The sequence below is a fragment of the Apostichopus japonicus genome, chromosome 16 (assembly GCF_037975245.1).
Source record: "Apostichopus japonicus isolate 1M-3 chromosome 16, ASM3797524v1, whole genome shotgun sequence".
In the NCBI taxonomy this organism is placed as follows: Eukaryota; Metazoa; Echinodermata; class Holothuroidea; order Aspidochirotida; family Stichopodidae; genus Apostichopus; species Apostichopus japonicus.
The window spans coordinates 40,458,366-40,481,883 of NC_092576.1; the positions used below are offsets into that span (position 1 = coordinate 40,458,366).

Genomic DNA, 23,518 nt, shown 5'->3' on the forward strand with positions numbered 1-23,518 from the left:
ACTTTATTGTGTAAGTAACTGGGAGCAATTAATTGTGGTGCGATATTTATATGACCACAGCCAAATAAAGTAACATATTCGTGTGTTAATGGAATTCTAGCTGTGGAGTTCATATTAGCTAGTTTTTGAAATACGTGTCAAAAGTTCATGATCACTGGTAAACATACAACTGTCTTTTGTAATTTTTTCTTCTACTGAGGCTTGCGAGGCTGAACAAAAGTCAAACGTCACGGTTGACTAGTTCTTGTATGGTTCCAATCAGTTCTCACCATTTGCAAATGATCGAGTAAAGGTGGATTGGTAATGTAAGTCTGAAACTGTTTGTATTTTGTCAGAGAAATAACTGCATCACTGTTGGCGGTCGCACGTGCTGCATATCATGATATTTATATCTAATCACAGGAAATGGTTCCGTAATCGTAATTCATAGGAATATCCGACGAAAATGTTAACCAGTCCCAAACGAAAATAGTAGATTCCATATGCGTCATCAAACTGAGCATACAAGTCGTCACCTGTTTCGATAGATATTATCACACACCATTGCATAGCGTTAGTAATTTGCAAATTATCAGTAGCGAATCATTAACCTACATGGCCACAGGTTTGTTCGTAGTGCTCAGAATTTTGAGCTCCGTATGAATAGAAGGAAACTTATTATCGGAAAGTTAGTAAGGGTGAGGTTAGCACTATTTGTTTGTAACTATTTACTTACAAACTGGTTGGGTCACATTTATAATTCTAAAGATATGTATACCTCAAGAAACTTAATTAGTATTTATAAGTTTGGAAAAGTTTTGGGAACTCTGTGAGTCTACTTGTAAACAATTATTTGTGGATGCTTTCGCCTTGATTTGCCTAAATATATAATTGTGGACACGTTGACAAACGGTTTTTCTTCTTCGGAATATGTAACTTCAACGGTATTGGAGACACTGTTAATTTAAAAGAAAAACTGACTACGGAAATGCAGCAGATGGTGTTTATGAAGCGATGCGACTAGTTAAGATATTGTGGTAGTGTACGTCCTATGATAAGGACATTATTGAACGACAGTTAAATTGTTACAAACTTCGATATTTCATCGAAAACAAAACCTTCGATATGTTACAATACCTGGATCTTCTCGCGTCCGTGGATCAACGACACTGACAAGAAAAATTACATTTATCCATTGTCTATACATTTTATCAAAGTATAATCGGACAACTTACGTAAGTAAAGGTAAGTTTCTGTATGTTCATTATTCTCCTTTTTTTCTAAGGCTGGGCATATCAAAATTATCATAAAAGTCCACACGTGAGTAAAATGAGGTTATCCTACCATGAAAAGGGATTGAAGAAATGAATTTATTCATCTGACAACTTATCCGATACATCAAAAATAAACTAAGGACTTTCATTAATTGCTTTCGGTCTTACTTATAACAAGTAACACTAACAGAGACACACATGTGGAAACACATGTTATGTAGAACACAAAAGGGCTGTAATGATCATGTCCAAGATGTAAAGACAATATGAACTAATTAATTTAATAATTCAATTTAGTTAATTTTATATTTAAAGTAAATTTCACATATTCGTGACAAATAAAATGCTGAGATAGATACAATTTGGAGATGGGTTTTTTCTTGCAAAGCTTGCTCAAAGATTAATACGGGTTGAATGACCAATTTTAACGTTTAAATTTACTCTGCAACATATGCACATTATTTCGGTTATATTACCATCAACGTACAATTAATTTGATACAGATCTGAAGAATAAATAGTACGTATACTCATTTTATCTGAGTATTTTTAAAAAAAGGGACCCTTTTCCGCATGGGGGGTGGGGAAAACAATTAGGGTCTGGGGGCACTTATCTTGTTAGGGCTGGCTTATAAAGGTTAGGGACAACTTCTCTATTAGAAAGTTGATTTAGATCAATAGGGAACAAAATGTGGAATTGATAATTTATAAAAAATGCAAATTATATTCAAATAATAATATGCAAATTAGGACTTTTGTTTTAAATGGAAAACACCAAAATACAATAAAATCAATAATGACTTCAAAATTGACTTCAAAATATATAATAAAGGTTCTTCTGGGGTTGCTCTTTCAGATGATACCAACTTTTCTGAAATCTGTTGAGGATTGACAGAGTTATGACTGATTTCATTTAGTACAAATGTTGTTTTCTTTGTTTACTTTCTACAATTACAGCCTAACGTTGGCATAACGTTAAGCCTATCCTAGCCTTTTTTGAAAACTAATTTCTGGATCCTCAAAAAGGACCGAATCTTGATAAACTGGTTCGACCAGAACGTCTTGGTCCTCATCATCAATTGTATCGGTATCTGACCAATCGTCCCACATCTCTAGGACCTATTGGGCAGTAAATTTGGGGAAGCTGTGTGCAGCCACGCCCTATTTGCAAGTGTACAGTAGGTACAGTACACTGAGCTGTACACTAACAGATCAGTGGCACAGTATTACGCAACAGCGGCGGTTGCGATAAATTTACAAAGGAATGCGAGGGCGCTATGTCATAACTATCAATTACAAATAAGACAGTGGCCTAAATATCTAAAATAAGAAAAAAAAGAAAACACGTACCTAGGTTGAAGCGTTCGGGAACGAGAATTTTTTTCAAAAATGAACGGGTTTGGACGATTTTGGTGTCAAATTACAGGAAATTTTGAGGACATTTACATTTTTTCAGAATTCTCTATAGATACATTGCTGAAATGCTCAGGGTTTATTCCAAATATAATGGGGGAGGGGGTTTGTTCAACTCTTATTTTCTGTCACGATTTTTTTATGCGAACATTGATTTTTAGCCAAATTACGTCATTTTCAGATTGACCTTTGACCCCTGAGCCCCACCCACTAAAAAAAAAACAGTTACCCCCTTTTTATTTGTTTTATACACAAACGTATGGTCTCAGCTACATTTCAATACATAAATGAATGTTATAGGTTGTAAGATGGCTGAGTACTATTTTTTTTTTAATTCAATGATTATTTGGGTCCATATCGACCCAAAATGCGGACTCATTTTTACATCTTCGTCCCATATTTCACACAGGTTTGGTTTCATGACTCGTATGTCACTAAAAGTAAGCATCTTATCTGAATAAAATTAAATAGTAAACTATTTAAAAAGACAAGTTTGTGGAATTTTCTCTTTATGTTAAATATTTTCTGTTGATCATGAGCAATCTCTTATTCAGCTCTTTTAACAACATAATTCTATGATTTTGATATAAATAAATGATATGAAAGTTACTATCAAAACAAATATTCCATTATGAAGAGTGCTTTATCCCTTTTACCCACATTTCCAGCTATATAGAGCAAATCCAAAGTTGTTTTATAAATAGTATTTATGATAACATGTTCTTTGAAACAAAGCAAAATACTGATGTTGTAGCATTACAGTCAGATCTGTTCATCATAGTTTATTTCTTTACAAGATTCAATTCCACAAGGAACACATCAACAATTAATCATAGTTTAACGACAAACATCATGGACACTAAATTATACTAAAGTAAAACACAAAGCCATAATTTGTAACAACTTGCTTCTTTGCGAGCTGCATGCATTTCATTGATTACCCAGTAATGAAAACAACAAACACTTTTGTACATTTTGGTTCTGTTAAGCACAAGGGGTAGAAAAAGTTCTAAGCCATGATACTCTATTTTCTCTTCTACGTGAGATCAGCTTTATTCATCACACGATTTCAACTTTAACATTTTTGAAAAGAAATATGTAGCTCCATGTGACAAATTTCGTATAATACTTGCAGCTTAAGTTTTCAACGTAGCTGGTCAAACAGAGTAACGCAACTTTCAACCAAAATAACAATAAGGATAGGCTAGCACACAGTTTTGCATGCATATCAGCTTGGTGGGGCATATGATCGTTCATTTAAAAACGAAGTAAAGATTAGTGTTATAGAATACACACATCTTTGTGCATTACTTATTTACTAACAGGACTCGTTAACAGGAGCGTTATACAAGTGGTTACTGTTTGTGAGTAGTATAAACGGTAATAACTTATGACAACCGATTATAATTTTGATACTTTACGTATACTAATGCATAACTTAAAGTGGGAGTTGACTGTCGTTCTGGCTGTTTAAATATATCGGTGTCAGTTTGTGGCCGATATTTGGATTGGAATATGGGGTATATGTGAAAACCGAAATTGGCAATATCGACACAACATTACTACTGTATGACAAGCACCATTGGAAATCTTGGTGTACATCCTTGCAATGTATGTTATTTGATTATCCGATATTTTTCTACGACATTTGGAACATGAAAAGGAAATGCTGTTTTAATGATGTTTGGAATAGAATTAGAATTAGAATAATACTTTCCGAGACTCTTGTCATTGTTTATTTGTAAACTGATCGATATAATATCTTGCTACAATGGGGTGTAATTAACAACATTCCGTCGGGTAGATCTGTTAATTCTTCGAAATAAAAGTGTCGCAAATCGTCGAAGTGTAAATTCGCGTCGGGAACCGTCGCAAAACGTCGCGACGTGTTTACTATGTCAACCTCGACGTGGCAGCTTAGTTTTTGTGAGCAGGCAAGAGTGTGGCGAGCATCCATGTTAAGGTCAGACCTTTTGGCCGACAAATACACTAAAATCAGTATTTAATAAGCTTAGGCCATTCAGTTTAACTTTATCTTTTACAAACAAGGAAAGTTACATATAGGCCCTGTAAATTATGTTCTGTGTGTCTTCCACCTTATAACCCCAAGAATAGATGCAACCCCTGAATGTCCAGCCTTTTCACCAAATTGACATTAATATGACAAGAAATTTGATACTCGTTAAACAAACTTCATGCAGTATGCACTGCAAGTAACACGCTAAGAGCTTATCAATGTGTGTTCACCTGTATAACCTATGATTTATTGCTGGTTTCTTCACAAATATGGTAACGATACACAGTGAAATCATCTGCGATGATATATTATCACTTTATTAAGCCTACCTTGAAGGGCATTTATAAAATGACGCTAATCAGCAGGAATGTGGGAGATGGTTAAGACCAATAAGAGTGAACAACTTTAAATAATATTTGGATTCATTCCCTTGGAAAGGTCAGTTCACATGGGAAATCATGGGGAAACAACTTAACATTGATCAAGTGGTGAATCAGACTCTGTCTGTTATACACAGTAATGGTCATAGAAGCATTGACGGATCAAGGAGTTCAACCACTAATCCACCACAGGTGGTCGGATACAGAGTAATCTCTTTCAAATAGTTCAGTCACCGCATACTTGTAATACCCTACACTCTGACCAGAGCAAATACAGACTGGTTGTGTGTAATAGCAGCCACCCCTGATTACAACCCATATCACATGTAGTACAGGGCATAGTTGTACATGGTCGATTTACATCCTTCAAGCAAACATCTTTTAACAATGTACTGAGATTTTTAACAAACACTGAAAATAGTGTGTTGTCTTTGCTTTGTTTATTACATATTTTTTTTTAGCATCCAGAACATTACCACTGGAACAATAAAGCACCCTTCAGCTGTATTTTTAGTACATGGATAACTTTTGCTAGTTACAGTCTATAGGGTAGATGTAATGAGACTGTCTCGTTACATCTATGTAAACGCTGAGCTATGGAGTGATTACTTTCAATGCTGAATGCAAAGTTCTTAGAAAGCTCCAAAATTAGGAGTAAGCTCACCATGTATGTTGTATTAAGATTGCCTCCCTATAATAATCGACACACTCCAGCTGCAAGCCGAACACATATTTTATACACAGATGATATAAGATAGTGAAATATTAAAAGACATATTATTATAATATGAGTTAGGCCCACTGAATTCTTTATTTAATTTTTCCTCAGCCAATTACAGTTTATACTTTTATTAATTTTCTGTATTTTTGCATTCGTAAGTTTGTCTGTATTTGAATTATACTGCATGTAGAGTGTCACATGCTCTGAGGTGTAATAGTATGTTATGTACAATTAGTTAACAGCGGAATATGCGGACTGGTTTAAGGTTTAAGTCCCTCACAGTCTCAGCAAGAAATGGTAAACTGTATCAGTATATAGACTTAGCCTAGCTCTTCTCTCAATCTTAACCCATAAGATTCCAAGTTCTGCAGCCCACACTTTGCCATTTAATACCCGTAGCCCATACATGTTCCTGAAACTTCATACAATTTGGGTTCATCAAATGGTTAGGACATTTTCTAAAATAAGAACTTACAGAAAAAATAGAAAACATATAACCTCCCCCCCCCCTAGTAAATGTTTGTTTTCAGAAATATTTCAATGAGTCCCTCATTCACTACGAAATAGTTTTATCACTACCATTACACAACAAGTGGGAACTCAGTTAATGCATTAATCCTTTTTCAAACTTTAAATCATTTAAGCTTCCAGTTTAATTCCATTTGAAGTTATTTTATTAACATTTCATATTGATCCAATCCTTAGCATTTGCACTACACTAGCACACATGTCTGATGTCATAAAACCTTGGAACTGACATGCAAAACACAACATGACAAGACCATATTACAATCACAGCTAATAGATACATACATCAGTTACATACATGCAAAAAAAAAAAAAACAGCTGTACTAGAACTACTACAGTGGTTTCAGCGCCGAAGTAACTCACCTCATAACATTACTGCATGCTTATACCTGGGGAAATACACTGGGAAGCGTACACATAGAAGCGAATTGAAGATCAACAGCTCACCCAAAAGCGTCAACCCACATTGCTATTAACATAGGGTCTTAGCGTTAGGCAATGAAGTGTCCAATTAATTTTCCAGATTGTAAGAAATTCTTTAAAAAAAAAATACACTGAATTGTGAGCCACTTTTAAGAGCATTCTTGTGCGGAATAGTAAACGAAACGGAACCTCTTCGTGTTTCTTGGTGAACTTGGTTAAATGAAACACTTTCTTACTGCTCGATATGTACTGCTGGGATTACACAACTTATCTACGGAAGCATGTTAAACGTTTAACGACGTTTTCAAGGTTCCAGAAAAATTGAATTGCGGTGTTTTAATTGAACAAATATATAGCTGAAAATAGTCAGAACGTGTACAAAGAAATACATTTGAGAATTTCTATCCAAAATCCTGTTGTGTGTTTGCACTTGCATCATCACCTTATACACAGCAACGATGGCATCTTGGTTGTTGCATTAATGTAAGCTACCTGCAGATAAATAATGAAACAATTTCTCGAACTTTAATGAGGTTAAGCTTTTGTAGACTTAATTGACAAACATGCGCAAGAAAAATGTTCAAGAAATGTTTAACCTCAGCATGATCAAGTCAACTTCCAATGTATACCAGTCTTTATCAATAACTGAGCATTTGTCTAATGTGGCAATATGACTCCATTTGGGTATGAACCCCTCCCCAGCAGTCCGGTAGCCTGGCGGGGCCCAAGAAACATACCCCTCTACTTTCAGACAAGTGTCCAAGATCCAATCACACGATATCCTCACATCCACTGGCCGTGTGCTATTGTACTCACATGGAAATTAGTGTGATCATCCCTTGGTATACCTACACTGATATACTCATTTCAAACTCATGGCAAATCCCACATGGGAAACTTTAACCCAAAATAACTAACCAACTTGTCGCCCACATACAACCAACAGTTGACAAAAGCGGGAATGTCAAAGGTAGACCACGCACCACCCGCACCACGCACCACACGAGCCCTTACTAAGTACTCCATGGTAGCTCACACCCAAGTTAACCCCATGTTCTCCTAGTAAACCCACATTATCCCACAAGGTTGTGATGACTGGGACATAAATGGTATATTCCGAAAAATACCAAAGAAATATTAACATTTGTGAAGTGACGTCATTTTACAATTTCTACAGCCCACGTAATAAATATTATTTTTCTCTGTACCTTCATTCTTAATTCGACTTTGGGAAGTTCAAACTGCCTCCTTTGCTTTAAAGAGCTTTGAGAATCGTTATGAAACGAGTTTTACTGCGAGATAACACGATTGTCTTCAGTGTTTTATCAGTTCATACTGGTTATGGTGTAAAACAGTTTCCCAGTTATTGCTATACTATGCCTAAAAGCTTTACAGTTCGCTTTTCTCATTTTCTTCGCTTTCCCTTTGATTCCTACAGAATAAACAAAATATAACCTACTATCACTGGCCTTTCGCTTTTACAATAAACACGATATATATCAGCATCACAGTTTCTTACTCTGAGATCTATAAGATGTATTGCTATATTCATTCCACTTCCCAAGTATAGATAATGAACGGTTAAACCGTCATTTTTTACTGGGTACCTCTATGAGAAACGGTTGGCAAGATAAACAACGACATACACACTGGCCTTTCGCTATAACTAGTAACCTCGAAATTGAACGTTTCATTAATTGTCACAGTTACGTATGCTCATTCTATTTTTAGATTCTGACGTATGAAAAGACATGGCGATTCTCGACACAGGACTCTGTTTAGCATTCGCGATAATACTTGCACTATCGTCAGGTGAGTTGTAATCAAGCGAAAAAGTGGAGAAGCATTAATTACATACTAGCAGCTATACTACAGTGGCTGTACATTGTAAGAGCTTAGGTATGAATTACCACAGTACTTTGCAAACGTGCATGTCTTTCATACTCCCATGTTTGGTTTCAATGACAAAAGAAACCAATGCATACTATGTGGGGGTATGTGTGTATGTATGAATGACGCCCATATTGTAAACATGATATCACATTTTGAAAGCATGTATATTTCTCATACGTAGCATGCAGTTGACACTTATCGAGTAGAAAACCCCTATTGCTTTCGGTGGAGGCCAAATATTATCTGAGGTCACCAAAGGTTACATACTTAAAACCTTGTTAGCACGATATATCATGTTATGAACCGTAGATATTTTATTATACGTGGCATATGGATGGAATATAGTGAGTAGAAGAAACCTATTTTTGGTGGAGATCAAAGATTATCTGAGGTCACCAGAATTCAACGCTGAAAATGTTGTAAACATTACATCTCATCATAGGAAGTATGAATACTCTTTATAATTTTTTTGTGAGGAGATTATACATCACTTGAGGTCACCAGATGTCAAAGACTGAAACAATTGTTACCAAGATATCGCAAGATACGAGACACGGATACTTCTCTTATGGATGTGTTATATTGATTTTGGGGGGTTCTTTTTTGAGAGGTCAAGTATCATCTGGGTCACCAGTGGTCAAACTTTTCTCATATGATATTCATTTAAGATATCATAGATACTTCTCATGTATAGTATGTGGATTTACCATATTAAGTACAAGAATCCTGTAGTTTTTGGTGGAGATCAAAGTTCATGCGAGGTCACCATATGTCGATCTCTGAAATGTTGTAAACATGATTACTCAAGATAGGAATCATGGATACTTCATAATTTTGGGACGATGAATCAAATTGAGAACCAGACCCCTATTATTGTTTGTGGAAGTATGCATTGCCACGTACAGTAGACTGACCTATCGAATCCAAGTGCATTTTGCATTCTAGTTAGTTTTTGCCAAAGGCAGGAAGTCACCAGTGCAGTCAAGTCGGGTGTGTGTCTGCGTGTATGGGGTTGCTTTTTTTCCGCGTGTGTTTGCGTGTGCGTATGTGTATGAGAAGATATATAAAGGTTAGTAACCTCTGCAGTTCTCGTGTTTTGTTTGTGGCCTCTCTATGGTGAGTACAGGGTTTTAGGTAGGTCAAAGGTCATCTGGGGTCACTAGAGGGCAAAAATGAAAGTCTCACAATCTCCAAAACCTGAACATAAAATTATGAGCTGATATATGCATGGTAGAATAGCGTGATAGAAGGAGTGTAGGGTTTGTACACAATTTAGTGTAGGTTGGAGTTCATTTAAGATCGCCAGGTGTCAACATTTGAAATCTTTTAATACGATATATCCAGATAGGAAACTTGATTGGATCACTTGTATTGCATGTAGCTTCCCAATAAGCAGTACAATGATCTTATTGTTTTATCGTGGAGGTCAAACTTCATTTGGGTGTTCATATGTGACAGTCTGTAAATCATTTGAAACCATGTAAACACGATATGCCAAGATAGGTTACATCACATAGCTCATATTTGGCATGTCTTACTTGTAATGGTTGCAATAACTCTATTATTTTGGGTGAAGGTCAAGAGTAATTTAGGTCAACAAAGATCATAACATTAAATGGATCTCACCACGGTAACTAAAGGCAAATTTAGCTCTTTTATGTTAAAGAGCGCATGCAATACAAATTGTGAACAACCAAAAATGGCCCTCTGACTTTCTTTCATCGTTGTGGTAATATGTCACATGATTCCTATTGTCATCAAACCATGTAAACACTGACTTTGTGTAGATTTATACTGCTTTTCATATGCAGTGTAAACCTCAGCCGTTGCTAGCCTGCAAACTAATATTTTGTTGCATATGTAATGATTTTAAATGCAAGAAACCGCTGAGAGGGGTTTTCCTCTGGATTTCTGTGTTCTTTAATATGTTGATTTTGTCCTTTCGTAATTGAATAATTTAACGCTTTAAGTAAATAAAATCATTGCCGTCTTCGAGAACTAACACATTGCGCATTACTTTTTCCCCTCGAACAGCAACTTCGGTAGATGCTACAGAATGCACACAGACACAGTATGTTGAAATTGGTTCAGTGGGACTCATTCCGTGTTCCTGTAATGGAAGCTCTTTGGCACTTGTAGCTTGGCGAAATGTTAATGAAGGGAATACCATATTACTCCATGATGGCGAGAAAAGTGGAGTTGGCTACGAATCTGGAGAATATGATATTTATCCTAACGGATCGTTACTTATAAATAACGTGACCGCGAGCCACGAATCTGTATTCCGAGTATCAACGGCAATCTCCAGTTCGGCCTTAATAATTGCGAAGATATGTGTGCACACAACCGGTATGCAGCTTTGATATTTATTCATTTTAAACATGAAGTGTCAGAACGGAAAGGAAATACGTGATAACAAATGACATTCGCAGTCATTACCAAATAACCGCTCCCACACAATACAGTAGTAAACAAAGTAGATGAACATTTTCGTAACTATGTCGTATTTGCAATTTGCCCCTGTGTGTATGTGGGTATGTGTAAGTAGCACTTGCTTGTAAAACATTAAATAAAACAAATACCATGGTGGATTAACTTCATACTTGGTAGGTGCATCTGTCTTATTTAGTACAATAAACGCTACTCTTTCGACCGAAGGTCAAATGTCATCTGAGGTTGAAAGAGACCAAAGCTTGGAAACTTTGTAAACAAGTTAACTCAAAACGTAGATCTTTCTTGAACTTCATACTAGGAAGTCTCAAATCCTTGTTAACATGATAACTCCAAAAACTCTAAAAACATACAGTCCTTCAAGATATTGAATATGTTTCAAAGAGTTGATATTTCTTGCTGTTATCTGCATTAAACAAACAAACTCACAATGGACCTAGCAATTTTTACTGGCTTAAGCATCAAGGGGTCAATAGGTCAAATATATTAAAAGGTCTCAAAATTGTTCAAATTCTCTATGGTTTATACTAGATGATGTAAGCTCCAGCAGTAGGATGTTTAAATGTTTCAAAGTGTATAAACAATGTCATGTAACTCTTATTCAGAAACATGAATTATTAAAGGGATGGTAGGTGACAGCCGATTTGCTTTCTCAAAAAAAAATGTCCATTTGCTCATACTGTACATCTATGTGTCTATATTTCACATATGAAGCCTGTTCTTTCCTGGAAATTGATTCATTTTGAAAGAAAAATTATACTGTAAAACCCTTACAAGTGACCTCATTGGTTGACGCCCACAAGGAATTGCTACAAATAATAGCTAGATTTTTTTTATCATTTCTGGCTTTCACTAAATTCTGCAGAAAAAAAAAATCTGGAGAAAAAATCACTTGCTCTACTTTAGTCAGACAGTTATATGTGGAATTTTGAGAAAATTGTATGAAAAGGAGTCACAAAGACAATTGGCTTTCTAGTTTAATATATCGTACGCTTGCAGTCTATAAGCGAAATGCCATTTGTAAGACTTATTTTGATATTTCTATCATTAAATATGCGTGCTATTTAATGGTTAATAAAGTTATCTCTAAAAGATTGGCGAAAGAATGCACTACATTTTTCTTCTTCTTTTTTTGGTGTAGCTTTAATTGCAGTTTGGCAAAAGTAAGATAGAAAACCATTTTATAAGTATTACTGATAGTCTTTCCGACATGTGCCAACAAGGGGCTTCACAGTTAACGTTCGTTGCACTCTTTTTTTTTTTTTTTGGGGGGGGGGTAAGTTTTGATCGATGGGTATAGTAGGCGGGTTCCTTTTGCATATTGTTAACTTGTTGACAGGTTGGGGACTTGTTACTTTCTTCTAAGAAAAGGAAATTGTGACTTCATATTTTTGCGCCTTTTCTGAGGCTTTTTCAGTGTTCCTAAAATATACATCCAAGTTAGTTGGATACGTTGCATAATCGGATACTCTTAAATTAGAAATGAAGAAAGCAGAACAAGCTGTACAGGTCTAGTGAACAATTGAGGACAAGAATAAAACAAGCACTTTAGCACTGTACGAATAGTACAACTCATTAAATCTTTTAAACGGAGAAGAGTGTACCAAATCGTTAACTTACCTAAAACGGTATTTTTTTTGTATGCATACCGGTAAATTTATGTCTTTAATGGCTTTGATAAAACAGTTTTGTTCCCGGTTATGGTGATTAAGTCGTGTCTCTCGTATATTTCAGTAGGTAGGTTTTTAGATTTGAAGCGGAGCGATAGTCCCACTGTTAGTGTCACAGTATTCATACAGGTATATATATCAGAACGGTACAGTAACATTTTCCTTTAAGATGGTAAAGAGTGTCTAATATTATTAGCTTACATCTTACTGTATTTCATTTGACACCATCGGGGCATCGCGTAATGCTGTATTATTCCTATAGATATGTTTTGCCAAGAAAGAACTGTAATGTATTAACCCTCTTGGATATAATGGTAAAATTCATTTCCTTTAACGGTCTGTGTATGTCGGGTCTCTCTTTGATTTCCATAGTAAGGTCATCAGGTGCACCGCAGAGCGTAGGTCTCAATACAAGCGGGATACTACTGCATACTTGTGTAATGTATACTGTAGCAAATAGCTGTACATTGATCTAAATTGTTAGGCGCGAGTAACTATATTGTACAACATTATGTAATATTGTGTATCCCATTGGATACATGATTTATACATTGTTAACATTTTAATAAATGATTTTTTAGCTCAAACTTTGATATGGAATCATTTACATAGCCTGTTTCATACATAAACAGGTCCCCAAATTATACGTTTTGATCTGCTAAAGGATAAAATTGTAACCCAAAAATGCAGAAAATTTCCCAAAATTAACTTTCAGTCATGAGATGGTATTCTTTGTTGTTCTTTTGTTTTAGTGAAACCAGCTATAACCATTCCCGTCATCGAGGAGTGCTCAAATATATACGGTACTACCTGTGTCAGGTCGACAGCCGATTCCGTTGAGGTAAACTGCTTTGTCAGAGATAGCCGTCCCGCAGTCAACTCGAGTTGGACGATAAGAACTCATGGTGGCGATCACACCCTACCATCAAACTACAGGAATTTCACAACTGATAATGTAACATATACATCACATGTTACAACGACGTTCTCTTTCGGGGTGTCATCTGTTTTAAGTCTTCTGGTTTGCCGAGCGGATAGTGTACCACTGAATATGGTGGGAGAAGAAAACGTTATTTTGATTGAAAAAGAGATTGATTACACTTCCTTGGCAAATCCCATTAGAAAATATTTGAAGATCCATTCACCGATGAATTTATCCTGTAAAGACCTTGGATTTAATATAGTCATTTGGAAGTGGTCACCTCAAAAATATGCTTTTGAAACTCTGTATGCTAGCATCTTTCAGAATATTAATCACACAATAATCAGCAACAAGGAATACAAGCTAAAAGATGAGGGCAGTCTTTCTCTACAGAACACGTTGGTAGAACACGAAGGACTCTACGCGTGTGTTCACGATAACGGTGTCAGTGGAGGCGTGGTTTTGTACGATGTGCTTGTGATGGGTACGATGGTTTATATCATTTTATCTTTGATGCTTCTCAGTCACTACTGTATCACCACTGGGTCTTTGCAAATATACGTTTCCCAAATTGCGTTATACTTTGTTAAATATTATACATATGCTTAATGCTACATAAAGTCGTTTTCGTGGAATGCCGTATTACAATATATGTGCTCGTTTGGGCAGATTGTTTGATTCCTTCATTCTTTATACCATTCGACCTCGTTATAGTTCTAGGATTAAACACTCGAAATCTTACACCAAATAGGCTATACAAATATATAATATATTTGATGTATCATTTCCTTTCAGTTGATCCAACTCCAAATTTTCCAGCCATAGATGGATGTAATCACCAGCAATATTGCGTCCTGGAGAAACAACCTCAGGACGTTTTGACTTGCTCGGTGCTAGGAATAAGACCTAAAGTGGCTCTTGAATGGAGAGCCGTTCGAGAGGAAACAGTCATTGACTTTACACAACATCAATTTAAGGAGACACAGATGGGTGACTTGTATGATATATCTCTGACGGTTAATGTTGACTTTCCTCTAACAACTCAAAATAAAGTTACCGTAGAGTGTCGCGCTGTAGGAGAGAATGCTGAACTATTCAGTCTTTCTACGAAGATTGATCTGCTCTTTCCAAATGGTAAGTTAATACACGTCGCATTAAATGCGCAGCTTTGTGAAGTGTTTCCATGATTACTTGTTGTTTATGACCATTCCGTATTGTTGTTTTATTTACAGTGCTTCCCACGGAACAGAGATCAAACACCTCCACAACAACCATAATCGCCGTATTGGTCACAATGATCATCATCATTATCACAGTCGCTGTGGTGATTGTATGCAGAATAAGAGGTACATAATACTATTAATGTTACATGATTTACATATATTTTGATTATATGTGTATATAACTATTTTTCAACTACAACATAAATGCATACTAACATAGAATACTAGACGTACTTATAATATGTCAACATAGGAAGCATGATTATAGGGATTATAATATGTACAGAAAACTTTGTGATACTGAATTCCTTTACTATTGAATGAATGTACGTGTCCATCATGCAAAACACATATGACGTATGCACAAACAGTCGTCTTAAAGTTGTTTTCTGGTAGATTGAACACTGCACAACTCTTGTTCAAGATTATGATTTCATTATAGTGAAACATTAACGATAACGATAATTATTTTCCAATAAACTATACTAATTTTCTCATGTGTTTTTTCTATATAAATAGAACAGAGGATGCAGGGTTCATTGCACAATTACTTTGGGGTCAAATTGATCCACTATAATTGCATGTATTTCTGTTCGAGAACTGAACTTCAGAATTACCGACAATTGTTAGTTGTAAAACATTCACACAAACCATGCAAGTCAAGTAAGATTTTTTCCATGACAACATCTTTAGCTACCCACAACATTCTACATCAGGATTTTTAATACATTTTTGTATTCTTTACAGCGAGGAAAATTAAAATGAAACGAATTAAGGATGGTGATGCAGAAAGTGAGGTAATGTTTATTAATAAAATGTACTTTCTTTTTATAACTGAAGTAGGCTGTCACTATATTCTTCAAGAAGAAAACTAGGTTACACTTTTCGCGGTTCTTGACTGAAATTGATTTGTAACTAACCAAATATTCATGAGACTGTCTTGTCGCTTTCATCATCTAAAGATGTAAGCAAGTATTTATTATACACTGAAGCATTTTGATATATATAACTATATGCGATAAATTCACATTCGACATTGTCGGAATTATTGCTGTTGTCCCTCTTGCAACCAACAGTCATATTGTGTAATATTTCGGTATACATTCTTCGCTAAAAAGATACATCATATCGGCAACAGTACAATGAGTGCTACACAGCTTCCATTTAATTCAACGAATTGTAGACAATTAGCTGTATATAAAAATCAAACGTAGAAAGAGGAGATCGCTATGAGAAGTATTATTGATGCAAAATATAAGACTTTATGTTATCGTTTTAAAGTATATTAAAACCAGTGGTATGTTTTTTTCTTTTTCACAGGGTATCCCAATGCTGGAAAATGGTATGTGTTGCAGAAAATATTAACTTGACTTTAACATCGTTGATTGGTAATATACATTACACTAACAAAACAAAGAACATGTAATTTGTCGTGATGTGATCAACATTTTGTAAGCACCTAACATCGTAAACACTGTATTGTAGTAACAATTATGTAATCCTACGTGATTCCAAGATACTGCGCATTATCGCTAAATTATGAATACACACATAGACACACTCTATTCTGGTGGATGATATGTTAATGATACTTGTCATGTAGTTCTACCAAAGGATATCTAACACATGTCACTGATGGATAAGTTGATATTTTGTATTTATCTAAAATCTTTATCGTGAAGAGTCTGGTTAATTTAGAGTGACGCTGCCCGCCAGAAAGGGTTAAGTTTGATACATTTTATTTCAAATTTATTTAACGAGTCCATATATTTGAAACTTATTATATACATTGCTAACCATTAACCTTTTTTATCACAGAATACTCGAAGAAAGCTGAGCGTTTCATCGAACATTTAAAAGCAAACTATGAAATATTGTACGATTCTGTGCAACCAATCCCCTACATTAAAGATAGGATGTATTGCGTGGACAAGGTATTTGTTGAGGGCGGTATTGGATATATGACAGGTTTATCCGAAGGAAAGGCACAGTGGGATAAATTGTTATCCTATCAAGAATTAGTAAAAAAAAACTGTTTAAAAACAAAGCGACAGATTCTTGAAGGTGAACCTGGCTTCGGCAAGTCAACGTTGACTTTACAGTTACTTTATGACTGGTGCAAATCCATCCCTACATCACCGTTAAAGGAAGTAGACGTTATTATATATTTACGTCTACGGCAACTTGGAGGAGTTAAATCGATTTTTAGTGCGATTAGACAATTCATTCTACCGAGGGATTCAAATATCAGTGAGGAAGATATAAACGAACTATTGAATCAAATGAAATCCGTGTTGGTTTTACTTGATGGCTTTGATGAGTATCCCGATCAAGAAAGTACAGGAACAGACATTTATCACATCATGAAGAAAAATATGTTTCAGGGATTTAACGTCATTTTAACGACAAGACCCTCTTGTGTACCACAAGAACTTGCACCTCACTCCGATCGTGTTCGGCTTACAGGGTTCGGTGAAGAGGCGCGCAGAAAGTATGTTGAAAAGGCGGTTATTGGAAAATGTGGAAAAGCTGTTGATAGCATTATGAGAAAATTGCGGAAAAACCCTGTTCTTGATGACCTCTGTCAAGTCCCACTCTTCTTTGTCATGTTTGCACACATGACGCACGAAAAAGTACAACTTGTGACATTAAATTCCGTAACTAGTTTCTTCCGTTTCATGATAGCTTCTTTTCACAGCCACATGAGAAATAAAATGAAAGACGAAAACGTAGAAAAGTTCCAGTTTATGGAAAATGAACACAAAGATCTTGATAAAATCGCTTTTGAAGCTTTGAGTGGAAAGAACCAGAAAATTGTTTGGGATCGTGAGCAGCTTCGCAATCAGCTAGGACATGAATTTTACGATCAATATATTCGTATTGGAATTTTAGTGGAAGAAGAAATTCTAAATATTCCAGATACATTGTACCCACAAAGCCATATTCAGTACAAAAGAGAAGTTCGTTTTTATCACAAACTATTTTGTGAATGGTACGCTGCTCATTACGTTGCTGAACAATTAGCAAGTGGACGAATTGATTCTATTCACAATTTTCTGCAGAATGTAGATCCTTTTGATCTACAATATGTGTACAGATTTGCGTGTGGTCTTAACAACATTGCAGCGGAAAAAATCATCCAATACTTGCAGAATGAGATTGAGGGTAAAAAATTCGCAATTTTGTGCATGCTAGAACAGGAAGACAAAACTGACAGATTTATAAAAATAGTGTCTGATCTTGTTTTGTCTAGTGTTACGACCATTAGTAAGGATGAGAGCAAACTACTGCAGAGATCGACACTTCAAATACTGGATGTTGCATCAAAAAAGCAGGTAATGCAGTTACGATTCGTCAAGTTTGTATTTAATATTAGGACGCTAATAAATAATGTAGACCCCCAACTAAAAGTGAGGGACATCAAATCAACCCTTGGAAGCATGTTTACAGTAGACGATCGAACTATCAGCAACCAAAATGTCTTCATTATTGAATACTAAGAATGTCAAATACGATGATAGTACCATACAGTCCACGTTCTTACTTTGGCAAGAGTCACATCACCAAACTCAGAGTGGTTGTAAACTACTGTACTGAATGTAGATGCATTTATTTAAAGAACATTGATTAATATATGTACTCTGTGATTATATTTTACTGAGGAAACTTTACTTTGTACATATAAACTAAAGCGATACTCCAAGGCAGCTATTTGAGATCACATTCATTCAATATTATGTTCGTTATTCTTAATTTTTTTAGGTTTCATTATGGACGCTGTGTCTTGAATCAGTATGAAAATAAACGTATTTGCGAAACAATCCAGGTGACGACAATATTATATACCTGGATTGAAACAATTAAACTTATATTTAATTATGTATCGGCTGAATAAAAATAATTGGAAGAGTAGTATTTATTTAAACCGCTGTCATCACTATGTATGAATAATTAATTCCATGCAAACATTTTCGTTTAGGTTCCAATCTCCTGTTTATTACTGGATAAGAGCCTTTCCGAAGCCAGTGACGAAGGTATTAGTCTAGAATCTGGGTTTCATATTCCAGTTCTGTCGACAATTAAGAAGATAACAATCAGATCAGAAAAGGGAACAGAATTAACGAATGACCAAGTGCTAGGAGTGGTTAGTTATGCACAACAATGTCATAAGCTAACGAAATTGATGTAAGTACAAATGTTATACGTCAAGACATTCTGATCTTAAATCATTCGGTGAAGTAGAAATGTAAACTTTTAATAATAATTTTGAAATATAATAACTCATATTTGTTGCTTATCTCACTAAATGTTATATAAATAAAATGTAACGTACGTGTGAATCAATACGTCAATAGAATCATCATACTCCGAGTTATTCGACAATATATTCAACTAGTCTTGTATAAACGAAAAACAAATTAATTGAACTATACACTAGTTCATATCGCTTAATTATATTGAAATGACTTCCTTTTTTGCCCTCAGATTCGTTGACTGTCTGCTACCACTTTCATTTTCTATGGAATTTTTATCTTCTTTCCTGAAATCAAAACATCCTCAAGGTATGATCGGACTCATTTAAACAAAAACAGAACAGTTAATTTCAGAGTACTTTTAATTAACAAAATAAAAGAAAGCGGAAGTATCAAATTTAAAAAAACACAAAACTCAGCCAGTGCAGCTGCTTAATGTTGGTAACTGAAGCAAGTATAACTAGCATGATATGATATTTGACTTATAAAGGAAGTAACTACTCAACATTGCATGCTCAACATTGTATGCTCATGAAAAACAAAATTGTTTCCATTTCATTCTTAATCAAACTATGCCAATAAAAATAATAAAATGATGATAGAAATATACGTTTAGTTTGAATTTGTTTTTGAAATAGTTTTTAGCTATTTTAGATAAGTTAACCAGATTTTTCTTTTGTTTGCGAAGTTGCTAATAAAAAATATTAAGCATTCTAAACATCTAAGCACTTCATTCTTAATCAAAATTGGCAAATTAAAAAAAAATGATAATAGAAGTACACATTTACTTTCAAATTTTTATTTGAAATAGTTTTTAGCTATTCAGATAAGTTAACTACATATTTCTTTTCTTTGCAAAGTTGGTAGGAAAATCTTCAGCATTCTAAAACATCTAAATATTTCATAGTTATAACGGAAGTGTTGGGAATATTTTATGTAGTTAAAGTGATATGGTTTTCGTCTTTTCCAGTCATGTGGCAAACATCCAAGCATGAATTTAGTTTAGACATCTCAACAGGCACATGGAAGCTCCGCAACTCTCAAGAATCATTGGTACTTACCGTAAGTTACTGCGGCAGAATATTTAATATCTAACTTAATTGTTTCTGATACAGAAATATTGGTTTTGCGCTTTTACATGATATGTTTACATATCAAGTGCAACCAGGATAAATTAGTGCTTTTTAAAGTTCAGATGTTACATTTTCATAGCTAAATAAGAATGAAATATGCGATACAAATAACGTATCACCCCCACCCAATAATTAAGAACAATTTGTTTTCTCCTGGATACAAAAAACAAATACAAAGTGGGTAAACAAATTTGTTATAGTTCTCTTGGCTTTTAACGTAAGGTGAAAGTGTTCTATTCTGAACGGTATTTTTTTGGTGATTGATATCCCTTTGATGAAGAATTAATTATTTTCGATGTTATATCATGAGGTTGAACAATTTAACCTGTTTAATTGTGTTACACAAATTGACTTCGACTTTGACTGCAATGACTCATGTATCTCATAAAGGGAGCTCAAACATTGTTGTATGAGTATAGTTCTTATTAATGTTTTATTCTCATCCGTGCAACTCCCAAAGAAAGATAGGACTTTTCAACTAGGTGGAAATAAGAATTACGGATTGCATTTATAGCGTACGGCTGTTCAGCAGTTATAAGCATATGTTCACAAAATATATAGTTTATTTGTGATAAATTCAATTGATGCCAACTGCAGTACCGTAGCCAGCGGAGGGGAGGGGTAAGCTGCCCCGTGAGATTTCCACTTCCTAAACGAAAGTAGCCCTAAGGTAATGTAAACGCCTGGACAATATGCTCTGTTTCAATTAGTTTAGCAAAATTACCATACGATTTCTTCTGATTTCATTAGTTAGTATTGTTCAATCTCACTATTCTAGGCACGCATTGTAGGAATTGCGTTCAAAACGAGCACAACATTTAATTTTAGCCGCTCATCAAGTATTGTACGATCGCGGATAAAATTAGCGTTTTTTCAGCAGTTTTTTTAAGAACAATAAATCTAGAGAACTCTCCAGACTTAACCTGCATGAACTTATGTAAAATTACGATTCATAAATATATTGGTTACGTTTATATACTTTATATCTCCTATAAGTTACCCAATAGTGCTTCTTAAATGTACTTATGATACCATGTGTGTGAATCTTGTAGACATTTCTATAACTAAATGACTTGATTCTTGTGTACCCATTTTAAGTATGTTTCAGTATTGGGTTTAAGTTTCAATTTGATTAATCATGATAGGGGCCATAATTTACACTCGGATGTACATTAGATAAGTCTTTCTTAAACTAAGTCTAATCACTTTTCAGTTGTGACTTTTGTTAAATGATATTGGTCACTGGCATATCAATTCAGGAATTCAGGGACTTCTTAACCCGGTCCCCGCCAGTTAAAGGATTTGCGCCAAGTCGCTCGCAGACTCCTGTTTCATCTATGCTTATTCCTATAACACCCTCCATCAGCAACCCCCTCCCCCCACACCCGACGTTTCAATTCAGGTTGACGCTCCGTGGTACTTATGTATCCAAAAAACGTTGGTCAAAGCTTTGCCAAACAAAATAAAACCACGACAGCTAATGAAATTCAATTGCCAAACAGTGATACGTTGATCACATTTTTTTTCGATATAAAATTCGCTTTTGTTAAGACATTACATATCGTAGGTAACTGTTTAGAGGGCTTCTGTATGAGGAAAGTTGTCCTGTATATTACACAGACAATTTATTGCACAAGGGTTGAAAGCACTGAATAGCATGTATTGTGTAAGGTGAATTTCACATAAATATTGGATTTTGTAACCAGTGGTATGATGCCCCCACATGCGAAAAGTAATTGTAAGAAAAATCCTTTTAAAAAACGTATAATTCTAGCTACGTTCCCATCTATGACCCTTTTTAACCTGTTAGGATGATTGCAAGCTGTTGTCGTGATAAACGTTACGTAAGCAAGAGCATCATACTTGTTTAATGGACGGTCAAATAGATCAATTTCGCATTAAAACATCAATCTGCACATATCATCCTGTGTTTTGTTTTACATTTGTATTCCTAGGTTCAGGATGAATTAAGTCTACCCAGGTTGTGTTCCGAGACAATTAAGCTACGGGGTACTGATAGTAGACAAGTCCAGAGCTCTACGATAGTACTCCTAGAAGTTGCATCGAGCCTCAATGTAAGATACTTCTACTTTATCACATGGATGTAGAATCATGTACATCCATCACATTAGTTAGTGATGTACGTCTTTTCTGTATGCCGATTTCTTTTTACCAATCGTATGTTTTGCTTTACTTATGTTATTTAATGATACTCTTATATTAGGAGGTAAATAATATACCAAGTTCTTGGATTGATACATAACGATCACGGATCTTATGATGATAATTTTATTTGACATGTTTTTAAATTCATTAAAGCTACGGCTTTGAGAAACTCAATATAGAGATAGCATATATACTTTAATAAATGTCAGGCAGGAAAGAACCTGATAGATGACAAAAATATAAATTTATTTCGGAAGCAACGAACGAGCAGATACAGTCATCATGTTTGCGAATGTGACCACGTGGTCATTTGATGATGTGTATAATGCAGTGTTAAGATGACTGTCGAAGGAACATACACCTACCAAAGGAATCATGAATTAACTGTCATAAAGTGTTAGAGTAGTCCATAATTAGCATCATCCGGTGACGGAACATCAGGTGTAATTAACTAGTTATCTCTAGGGTTAGTTGTAATTATTTCAATATTGCAGTAAAATGCGATGCAAGAACGGTTATTGGAATGTTCTGTATTATCTCATAATCCAACCCTCATTAATGTCTAGAATTTCACCGGTTGATTTTCTTAATTCATACCAATAGACAGAAGCTGTGGTATTCATAATTGTAGTAGGTTACCATACATTGTAATTACAAGCTGGGAAACTGTTTTTCTACTTCGAACCGTTCATATTACAATATATGTCTAATAGAACCTACAAAAATGCGGTACTTCACAAATAAGCTTTAAAACATACCGTTAAGTATTTGTATTATCCTATATTACGTCATCGTAAATATGAATTGGGGCGAAGTTAGCTTAGGGCTCAATTGTAGTAGTAACTGTCAACATATAGAGTGACCATTTCCTGCTTGATATATATACATCATAGCATTTGTAGGTTTTCCGACAGTAACGCCAGTCACTCGGAGTGAAACACACGAGAGGTGGTTTTAGTTAATGAAGTGTAATTTTGGAAATAAAAATTGTATTCGTTTTTTAACATTACTATATTTACTCCAGACAGATTGCTCATACGGCCTGCTAACATAAAATGACATATGAAGGAAA

General features: G+C 35.0%; 1 protein-coding gene across 1 annotated transcript; it reads left to right on the forward strand.

The window, feature by feature from the left end:
- Nucleotides 1-1,033: 1,033 nt before the first annotated feature.
- LOC139982940 (uncharacterized) lies at nt 1,034-20,514 on the forward strand. The gene is made up of 12 exons (XM_071996153.1): nt 1,034-1,224; nt 8,467-8,547; nt 10,663-10,977; nt 13,502-14,155; nt 14,467-14,805; nt 14,904-15,017; nt 15,642-15,691; nt 16,215-16,236; nt 16,713-18,229; nt 18,874-19,079; nt 19,380-19,456; nt 20,118-20,514. Exons 2-12 carry the CDS (start codon nt 8,487-8,489, stop codon nt 20,240-20,242), a joined length of 3,480 nt encoding a protein of 1,159 aa, XP_071852254.1. The 5' UTR covers nt 1,034-1,224; nt 8,467-8,486; the 3' UTR covers nt 20,243-20,514.
- Nucleotides 20,515-23,518: the final 3,004 nt, after the last annotated feature.

Coding starts and splice junctions, on each gene's coding strand:
- LOC139982940 (XM_071996153.1), top strand. CDS start 8,487: ATGGCGATTCTCGACACAGGACTCTGTTTAGCATTCGCGATAATACTT. Junction 16,237..16,712: donor TATCCCAATGCTGGAAAATG/GTATGTGTTGCA, acceptor TTTTTATCACAG/AATACTCGAAGAAAGCTGAG. Junction 18,230..18,873: donor ATGTTGCATCAAAAAAGCAG/GTAATGCAGTTA, acceptor ATTTTCGTTTAG/GTTCCAATCTCCTGTTTATT.